Raw genomic sequence first — 10,497 nt, forward strand, 5'->3', positions numbered from 1 at the left:
GAACTGGATATAGAATTTCTTCTCTTGTACTTTTAAACGTAATCAAATGCAAATTATTTTTAGCAAAAAAAATTACATAGCTAGTCAATTACTGTACAGTGACATATTGCTGTGAGAATCCAAAAACCAAAGAGGTGTGTGTCATTACACWGTGAGTCTACAAGGGAAGCATTTAAGAAACCCAAGAGAAACAAATCATTCTATGGAAGGATCCCAAATAAACTTCTGTAGACACCTTTATATCTGGTTTTCAATGCAGAAAAAAGTTCTGAACTTGCATCAGTCCTAAAGTGCTCTGTTTTACTCTTCAGAAAAACTAGCAGCTGTGACTATATTCTGACCAGTCAGGTCTCTGACCAGGCCTTCCCTTCTCGGAATGAGCAAACATGTCCCTTCTAAACAAACACCTCTGAGGACATGAATTGACATTATCCCAAACATTAGTTTAATTCTCATTGTTCTTATAAACACAGAAAATTCTAYGCATAAATACTTTTACAATGAACACTCATTAAAAGTCCACAAACAACACACATTCCAGCAAAAAATGCTCTATTTTGAAAAGCGTTTTTATGGACAAGACTAACTGGAAGGGGAAATCTTTTTGCTCAGATTTTTTTTCAAATGATAGCTGTAGCTAAACTCACAGAATGATAGTTATTTCAAATGAGATTAAACATAGTTCAGAAGGATATTTRCTAATAATTACCAATGACTTCTACTACATATTTGATGGTTCAAAGAACTCTGCTCTGTAAAGAATTATGACAGCACAGGGTGTATTTGTTGAAATGTACACAAAATATTTTACCTTGATATTGTAAAATCCACAAACAGCATTAACCCATGCCATCAGCAGTTTCACATTTTCACCGTAACTCTGAGTTGAGAAGTTACTAYTGTCTTCCTGTACTCTGAAACAACTTGGAAAAGTCTTCATGGCACTCAATTGTGCTTTTCTCTTGTGTATGTTCTTCAAAAACTCAATTTCTTCTTTTAACTGTTCCACATTCAGAAAAACATCCACCTGTTAGGAAGAAAACCAAAAAATTAACATGTCAACAGTCTGACATGCCTTGCATTGCAGCCATTGGATGCAGAGGCTTTAGACATGGCATTATAAAGAAAAACTATGCTCACTTCTTAGTGCCACACTGAATCAGCAGTGGATAAGCTGGACTTGCCAGCATAGATGGCAGATAAAACCCCCTAAATCTRCACCTACCACTGTTCTGTGTAAAAYAGTTCCTGCATTAGTTAATAGCTGRGAGAAACAGGGAAATTCCCCAAAACAGCCAGTGTAATTTCAATGCATCCYCAGAGGAAACAGCAATTTCAGTCTTGCCTCCATTTCTACTGAGCCCATGTGTCAATCCTCCTCTTTTTTAGGGATTTCAAGAGGGCTTAAGCTGGTACTGTGATGGAAGAAGTAGATTTGGAGAACAAGCGGCACATCCACAGGGCTTGCATAAAGCCACTACCCACTGAACAAATATATAGGAAAAAGCTTAGGTAAAACACTATCCAAGCTGTAGCGTATATAGGGAATAATTAGAAGTTTAGTGAAGTTTACATGGAACTTTGAATGTACAAAGCATATAATTTCAGTCTAAAATTTGATTAGCAGAGGCTTTCACAAACAAATACTCCTGCAAGGGTGGTGTTTTCATTATTACTCCTTCGTAACTAGCAACAAAGAAACAAGTAATTGAATAATACCTGGAAAGCAAAGACAATTTTCCACAGCAGTGCTAATGTTCGTTCTCTGTGTCTGTCYACAATATCCTTGGAATCAATTGAAGCACCTATCAAATAAAACAAGGAATTGAAGTGTGCACTAATTATCTGATGCACTTAGAAGAACCCTGATTTCTAGGCCTTACCATTTTCATCTTTCAAGAGCACTCCTCGCTCTTTAAGCACATTAAGAACRATGTCAACATTATGCATCTTCTGTAGCCGACTTATTGCAGGAACTCTCAGTTGTTTTGAAAGACTCCAGTTTTTGGTCAGAAGCTCCACTGTTCTCCTAACAAAGGTAATTGCATGRTTTAATGCCTCTGAGAAGCTCACATTAAGTATTATATATAAGAAAATGAATATTTCAATAGAATTCGGTATCAACGCACACAAGACGAATGCCACATTGTAAGTCCACWGCCAGGTTTGTTACAGCAAAATCAAATTCATCAAGTGGAGTTTGAATATGACTGACAGGTAGTCCTAAGAAACCCAGATGGCGGGAAAGATCACCTTCACCACTCAGGAAGTCCCGGGAAAATGCAAGCAAAAGGTCTTTGCTAGCCTAAAGTTAAAAAAAAAAAAAAGAGGAAAATCTTAACACTACAATATTTGTTATTTGTCATGCAGAATACAATTTTCATCCTTTGTCCCCTCCATTGCATTTCATATTTCCTTGCCTAATTCTTAAAATTAAATATTTTTTTAAAAATTATTTTATCCAGTTCACACAGCTTTAACTTTTATCAGATTAAAAGCAATGAAAAAATTCTACACTGTGTCTTAGGACATCACTGGAGGGAGATATCAAGTCCCAGCTCTCACCTTGAACTCTGCATCCTTACAAAAGAGGCACGGGTCATGGTCAATCATTCTGGACCGTTTGGCACAATCCAGAAAGCAAACCAACAGCAGCAATTTTTTCAGTGTGAACTTTGACAAAGCTTCTTCATGACCTGAAATGATAGAACTCATGAAGTGATAGTTTAAAAATTCAGTGCTACAAACAAGTTAGTTTTGGAAGTAGTTGTTACCTTCCCGGTAAAGGTGGGGCACGGTGGGATGTCTGTATTCAGCTGCAATATCRGGGCTCCAAAGCAAGCGATTAAGGATAAAGATTGCTAAACCCATAACATCACTATTACTCTCCAAAGCTATCAGTTCTCCATAAATAGTCTAGTATGAGAAAAGGGGACAAAAAGCAGAAGTGTTAAAAGTTACCTTAAATATTATTTGTTTTTTTTTGAACAATATACATTATTTAAATTCTAAAATAGTAAATGGCAATTGGTCTATACAAATTAATCAGTTTTCCGGTGAGTCACTGAGAGGTAAAGCCAAAGGARATTTCAGAAGGTCTAGTCTCATGTAGATGTATGATCATCTACACCTGAGATATCAATSAAGAACTTTTTTAAGACAACCACATTCTTTTGCAGTTTAGTAAAATGAAACTGATAGAGAAATRCTTTTGTGCTATTGGTCAGGAAATTAATGTCCATTTTGCCTGATTAAATATTTTCCTTAATAAAGTAAGCACTTTTTTAAAGCAAGTGCATCGTAACAATTTAAAAGATATATGCATCATGCTATAACTGAATTGAATCTACCTGAATTAGTATGACAGAAAATACAAAGAAACCTAAAACAACTGCTACTAAAAAATTTGCTAGATGTCCTTTAAACTTATACAATATACACAGTTCACTTACCTCCAGACCTATACGCAGCCATAAAGGGTTGTAAGATAAAAGCCAGTTAAGGACTTTCTGCCTTTCTCCTGCAAGACAGCAAACGTTTCATATTAATGCCAAAATTTCTATTAACCAATTCTAGATTAAACAGACTCRGTGTGTGAATAATCCTTTTCCTACTCCCAAGAGGAGAATACACCAGGTTTCAGTCCCCTTACCGATGTCTTTCCAGAGGTGTCTGTCCCTGCGGACCAGYAGGCGCCGGCTTTCAATCTCCAGCTCGAGTCTCTGGATGGCTCTGACCATGGTGTYGGAGGTGAACAGGCGACAGGCCTCGCGCCGCAGCTTGTTCAGCTTACGGCGAGCTGTGTAAGCTTTCAGAGACGCCTCATCTTTTGTGGGTGCCTTAGGAAGGCTCCTTTTGTGATGGTTCTCTTCCCCCAAGATCAGGGCAGCTGCATTTACTGTTTAAACACACATAAAACCACGCAATTACATCTCAAATAAAGGTAGCCTTGCACACCTCCTTTATTTTTTCCCTCTTTAAGGTGACATTTTGTTATTTTCATTCTGACTAATGATTTATCCCTCAGGAAGCTTGTCAGCTGTTGCACTAAACATATACTGTCAAGTACAAGAATACTAGTCAAGTATAAATATAACAACACTTATTTCRTAAGTGAGCAGTGCTAGGAATTCCGTTTTAAGATTAATAGCTCCATCTTCAGTTTTTTCAGTTGAAGCTAAAGATAGAGGTTACATCCTTTTAGTAAAGTGTCAGCTATGTTTTCCAGCAGGTGGGGATTCCCCACTCAACACTCGCTGAGGAGTGCCACAGCCATGTATTTCAGTGCATTCTTGTTGCAGAGCACACTCCCCTTGGAGGGGTGTGGAGTGCTGTGCCTGCCATGATGAGCAAGTGAGCCATCCACACTTATCAGATGGGAAAAACATGACAACAYGACTCTGAAAAGGTTTAGTGTTAAGTGAGTACTACTACTCATTATTGTTAATAAAGTACATTATATAATGCTTAGGAACACAAAAAGAGAAAACGAAAATTCTCRTACTCTTACCTTGTGAGGTATTTGTTTTCACACTGAAGTCATCCGGGGTAAGTACAAAATTTAACCACCAGGTGAAACCTCGTTGCTGCTTCTCTTTCCAACGTTCATCATAAAACATGTTTTTAGCAGCAAAAGGCATTGGGTGCCTAGGAATGGCTTTATAAAAAAATAAAACAAAAAACTTAAGTCTTTGCAGTTCTTGAAATGTTTGGTAACCAATGTATATTTCATTGTGAAATGTTTGACACTCCTTTTATCATCACAGTAGAAAATAGCAGATTATTAGAATCTTTGGTGACTTGCAGATCAGCCACTACTAAACAAATTTGAACCACAAAACATGGACTAAGTCATTACAGCACTAGAACTAAGGCAAGATATCTAGAACCCAGGCCATTTCCAATGGGGCAAATCCAAACTGAACTAGGTTACATCCCTGAGAAACCATTTTATAGATGCATTTTTCAGATCAGATCATTTCGTATTCTTAACTCTGCAAAATTTCTAACTTGTTGGGAAGAAATTTTCTCTTCTGAGGTATTCTGTTGTTGCCTTAAAATGTTACCAGATATGGAAGAGGCATTTAACTGATAACCATCAGTAAGTTGGGAGCATAAATATAATGTAGCTTTTGCACTTACAGGCCAAGCCGGAAGCAGTATTTCCCTTCAGCTTATCATGTGTCACAACCAATTTTCTTATGAGTAGTCCAAACAGATTACAAAAGGTTACATATAATGCTCTACCAGGCATTGATTCATTTTAGGTACTATCTTCTACTTCATCTCAACTCTAACCTGTTAAGTGTTATCTGACATAGCAGTACAATTGTGACATTCTGTTGAGTGTTTTACTAAACAGCAGGAGTCTGCCTACCTGTTTTCAGTGGTTTCACAAATGTCAGATGAGATTGGGCCAATCCAGCGACAGGTTTACTAATTCTTTTGGTAGTTTTAGATGCTTTCTGAAGTGTAGAACCTACCAGTATTAAGACACAAATATTAACAGCAAATATGTCAGCGAAAGTTAATGTATTTAAGTTCATATCAGTTCTAAAGCACAGAGCTAGAGTAATTCCCCATGAACCATTCAAAATACAATAACCTCCTTTTGATGGTAAGTTACACAAACCACTTTGGCTACAATTAGAAGGAAAATATGTTCAACAGTAAATAACTGCTTTTGTATGTCACAGTTCTTCCATAACACTAACACAAACAAGTGTTATTCAGTGTTTGAATTTCATTATATGGGTAGAAACACCAAGCTAGTTTGTATAAACTTTCATTAGAACATGTGAAAGTGCATATTCTATAAACATTTGGGGTAAGAGACGAATTTTAGGGCTCTATTCACCCCTTCTCACAGTTGTCTTACTACAAAGATACTCATTTCAGAGCCACCTGACTTGTGTTAGTTTATGCATCAAGGCACTAAATAAGTATTATACAACACATAGCTATAGGACTTAAATAAAACAAGAAAAATGCAGATCCAGGCTTTCGCAACATGGTAAAACAAAGTCTTTCAGCACAATCATTTTTTCACATTGACAMCAAACAAAGGATAAAAAAATATTATGCTGCAGAAGGACTACAGTCGCAGATGACAAGCTAATAACAGACAGTAAAACGCAGAGTAAAAAAGACTTGGAAACTTCTTCATTGAAAGGGTGGTTGGGCATTATCAAAGGCTGTCCAGGAAAGTGGTGGAATCACCATCCCTGAGAGTCTTGGAAAGATGCATGGATGTGGCAAGCTGGGGTTATGGTTTAATGGTGAACATGGTGGTGACGAGTTAATGGCTGGACTTCATGGTCCAAGAGATCTTTTCCAGCCATCATAACTCCACATTTGAAWATATGGTACAGTAGCAATGGAGTCAAATATTCGCAATGGTAAATGTAAAGGAGACAAATCTTATGTACTAAGGTTCCAGAAAATTTGAATTACATAACTAAGGCTCTGCTCAAGAGCTTTTAGGTATTTCTCCTATTACTGTCATTAACAAATTTACACTGGAATAAAGTATATTTGAAGCCAATAACCAAAACTCTAACTTAGTTTTCAATTTTTTGAAATGCAGACACTCAACAAATTCCAACGGTCCACATTTCAGAGATATGAAATATTGCKGACTCTTGCCAGACAGTTTGCTATATACATTTCCTAATCAAAGGAATCATTAAGAAAATAGTAATTGTAGGAAACACTGCTCACCAGCTTTCTTCCTCTGCCCTACTCTCTCTCCATTCGTGTGTTTGAAGGTTGATGGTCGTCTGGTCGTATGTGCTTGGCTGTCCATGCTAGAGGTAAGAGCTCTTTTTCTTTCCACTTCTTCCACATGCACTGGAGCTCTGCTATTTTCTATATACGTCCCACTTTTCCTCTTCCGACACGAAGAAGTTGATCCAGTAGGAGATAAATTTACTTTGTCATTGTGACACTTATTTTCAGATGAAATGGGACCTGTAACTGGCAGGTGTTTAGATGTTTCTGCTTCTGGATGTACAGGCACCACATTAGCACATCCTATTATTGCTTTGTTAAGGCATTTTTTAGATTTTGGTTGGCGGGTTTCCATTCTTGTTCCTTCAGTAGCAGCAGGCTTACTTTTTATGACAGTGGCAGAAAGAATTGGACGCTTTTTTGTTTGCTCTTTTCGAGGAGGATCATCAGTCTGAAGTTCCTCTGCAGAAGGAAGACTGCAGTSATCTTCCTTGGGTTTATCATAATGAAGTGCCTGTGATTTTACATTATGCAACTCAAAGACCTCATTTAAGTTGTGTTCTATGTGAACATGTGTTTCTGTCTCTACACCTCCATCTTTTTTCCATTTTGAGGGTAGAAATCTCTTAACAATGTAAGTCTCAGTGGTGGAYGATATTAATGTTGCCTCAGGTTTAGGAGTCTTTGATGGTTTATCTGACAAATTGTCCTTCACAAATTGATCAGGTGAGAGAATTGGAAAAGGCTGTTGTTCTATTATATCTATATYCACTTGATAATTGTCATTTACAAAAGCATCTGGACTTAAAATTCTCCTGGTACTTAAAACAGGCGCAGATGCCGAGTGTTCTGGAGTGGAAACAGGTGAGAGTGTAAAATTAAGAACTTCTCCATCATTTGAAATTGGCAGTTGTGTTAATTCAGCAAATCTGGAGCCACTTTCAGATTGCAATTGATTGTGCTCACTAACACATTTATTGATGTTAGAGCTATCTATTTCAGGCAACAGCTTCTCATTTCCAGAGGCAGCAATATCCCCAAATGTAGTAGACCTCCTCAGGGCAAGTGGTGTGTGAACAGTATTGCCATGTTCCTCTGACACTGGGGCAATGGGAGATGGAGGCAGCTGATTTTCTGTGCCAGCAAGAGGGTCACTGCCTTGGGATACATTATCCTGCACTGTGTTCTGATTCTCACACGACAGGAGTGGACTTCTAACTCTATCCACCTTCTGAGAAACTTGAAATGTTTTATTAACATTTTTAATTTCTGAAGTACTCTTCTTAACTTTTAGCACAGATGTTCCTGAAGAGTTTTTCTTTTTTAACGTATCCCAAAGACTCTTCTGAAAAAGAACAGTAAATAAATGTTAGTGTGCTGGCTTTCTAAATTCTTCTACACGCAAAAATGAACATCTATTAGTATATTGATTCAAAGTTTAAAGACTATAAAAAGAATACCTMATCAAAAATTCACAATACATTATTTGCAGACTTTAAAACCATTTATTTGGTCATTTTTTTGTTTTATTCTTTAAGCTGTAGTGCATCAGTACCTACTTTCCATCCCAGCTAAAAAAAATTGGGGACAATAGGCACTTCCACAGGATTATTTATCACTTTATAGTCCCCGTTCATTGAATTTTCTAATAAAAACAGTATTTACATTAGCAATGCCAAAATAACAGAATTAAGACACAATAAAAACACACTCACCTTTTTCTTTGGGGGCTGCTCAGCGGCACCAAGGAGCACAGCTTGATGTTTTACAACATCATTAACAATAAAAGTCACCAGTTCTCTGATTTTTCCTTCTTCTAATGGTGTCCATGTGACAGAAACAAAGATTCTTTGTCCTGACTATTGGAGGAAAAGAAATTCTTAATATCTAACATTTAGGTACACTCATGTAGCATTAAATATCAAGTAATGATCAAACGAGGAGCAGCATATAGAAGTAACATATACAATGACAACATGAAATGGTAAAAATTGTTTAAATGTCAGTTTTGCCACTCTGACACATAAATTTAAGCAACCCCTATCAAAAATGTTGTCTTAATAAAGGGCATATTCCCTTAATCAAACTACAGTGGAAAAGAAGAAAGAATACACATAAATATACCACACAGTAGAAAGGAGAAGTTTAGAGTAAAGACAAGTACAAGAAATTATACATTTTTTAGCACATATTAACCAAGTAAGTCCTCTAGAGTAATTTTGAGAGCATTATGGTGGGACTAATAATCAGAGATTGATTTTTAGGACTTTAGCTGACTCTAAACACAAGTGCCAATTTATTTTAGTTAAATCACACAACAAGATGAGTTGACAAAGAAAAAAAAGGAAGACACTGTAAATGATCAAGGAAGTAATGAAGCTTGCTATTCATTGATTCCTACAGAAACATGTTATTCAAATACTTYGTAATGAGACTCCAGACTCTTATATGGTTATATAAGACCATTGTTGCAAGAGCTCTCTGGAGTGTTTCATCCTCTGTCACAAAGACTCTGGACAGTCTGGATAATAGTAGATCTATGTTGATCTAAATTGTTCTTTTAAAAACTGGTATTGATTGGACTAGCCACGGTTTATACTTCCTTAAGAATCGCAAATATTTATTCCTATAATAAGCATGCTTTGCCCTCTATTGTGTCACTAATTAACTGCAAAACAGTGAACTGGCATCCTCTTCCCTCAATGTTTTTCCTAAGCGTATGCCCTGAAACTCTTTGACAGATCGCTTTAAACTCTTTGACAGATGTCTTTAAAACAATATTCCCAAAGAACATTTCTTTTTTTTTTTTTTTTTTTTTTTTTTTTTTTTTTTTTTTTTTTTTTTTTTTTTTTTTTTTTTTTTTTTTTTTTTTTTTTTTTTGTCATCCTCACTGCAAATACCTCTCTGTTGAGCCAGGATGTAGGGCATTGGCAGCCTTGACAGCTCCTGGCCCGAGCCACTCCCAGCTGCAGCCACCCTTCAGGGCGAGCCCGAGAGCCGACCCCAGCACCGACACGCACCGCCCACAGCGGTGCCTCAGACCCCGGTGAAGGGTGGCTGCTCACGGGCAGGGCTACGCCKCAGCCGGGGCCGCTCCTCCCTCGCCCCCGGCCCTGTGGCCGCCAGCGCTCCCGCCCGTCCTCTCGTATATCCCCCGCCCCCAGGGGTCGTCCCCGTACCTGCACAAAGAAGCGGCGATGCTCAATGCTGAAGCCCCTGGCAGCGTCCGGGAAGCGGTCGATGACCACATCGGCGTCGTCGTCGTTGGGGTTGTCGATGCCCAGCACACGGGTGCGGGAGGCGCCCACACGCAGGCGGCCGAAACTGAGGAAGGGCGGACGGGAGAAGTAGCTCAGGACCAGCACGGCGGGGCCCTCGTCCGCGTCCTCGTCGCCGCCCCGCACGGCCCAGCGCCGCCGGCCGCGGTTGTTGGCGGGGCTGTAGTCCCTCCGCAGCGCTGGGGGGACGGAGCCCGCGGCCATGGCCGGGCGRGCGCGGGGCAGCGGCTCCGCACGGGCAGCGCTGCGCCAACCGCCGCGCGAGCGTTCAAAACCACCGCTCCGCCAATCCCCGCAAGGACCGCGCCCGCTAGCCCCGCCCCCTCGCTCCTTAGCCAATCACCGTGCAGCTCGCGCCCGTTCCAGCCCGCCCCCTCGCCCCKCCGCCAATCAGCGCCCGGCGCTTCATTTAAACGGCCGGAGCGCGGGCGGCCGCGACCACTGCGCGTGAGGGCTCTGTCGTGAGGGTTCGAAATGAAACAACAACACA

The 10,497-nt window shown here is 39.4% G+C and overlaps 1 protein-coding gene across 1 annotated transcript in view; it reads right to left on the minus strand.

Annotated features, from left to right (window-relative positions):
- Positions 1-10,250, minus strand: part of ASPM (assembly factor for spindle microtubules) — a 25,427-nt gene extending 15,177 nt beyond the window's left edge. Inside the window, exons 1-13 of the mRNA XM_057364230.1 lie at positions 9,909-10,250; positions 8,445-8,588; positions 6,721-8,074; positions 5,378-5,479; positions 4,511-4,657; positions 3,653-3,898; positions 3,453-3,520; positions 2,775-2,916; positions 2,566-2,696; positions 2,130-2,305; positions 1,884-2,029; positions 1,720-1,805; positions 812-1,027 (exon numbers count right to left, since the gene is read on the minus strand). Of these exons, the coding sequence (XP_057220213.1) occupies positions 812-1,027; positions 1,720-1,805; positions 1,884-2,029; positions 2,130-2,305; positions 2,566-2,696; positions 2,775-2,916; positions 3,453-3,520; positions 3,653-3,898; positions 4,511-4,657; positions 5,378-5,479; positions 6,721-8,074; positions 8,445-8,588; positions 9,909-10,211 (3,261 nt within the window). The 5' untranslated portion in view covers positions 10,212-10,250. The remainder of the gene's footprint in view (positions 1-811; positions 1,028-1,719; positions 1,806-1,883; positions 2,030-2,129; positions 2,306-2,565; positions 2,697-2,774; positions 2,917-3,452; positions 3,521-3,652; positions 3,899-4,510; positions 4,658-5,377; positions 5,480-6,720; positions 8,075-8,444; positions 8,589-9,908) is intronic.
- Between the last annotated feature and the right edge of the window lie 247 nt (positions 10,251-10,497).

Source organism: Malurus melanocephalus, unplaced genomic scaffold, assembly GCF_030028575.1.
Source record: "Malurus melanocephalus ecotype Western Australia unplaced genomic scaffold, MMel_1.1 scaffold_37, whole genome shotgun sequence".
In the NCBI taxonomy this organism is placed as follows: Eukaryota; Metazoa; Chordata; class Aves; order Passeriformes; family Maluridae; genus Malurus; species Malurus melanocephalus.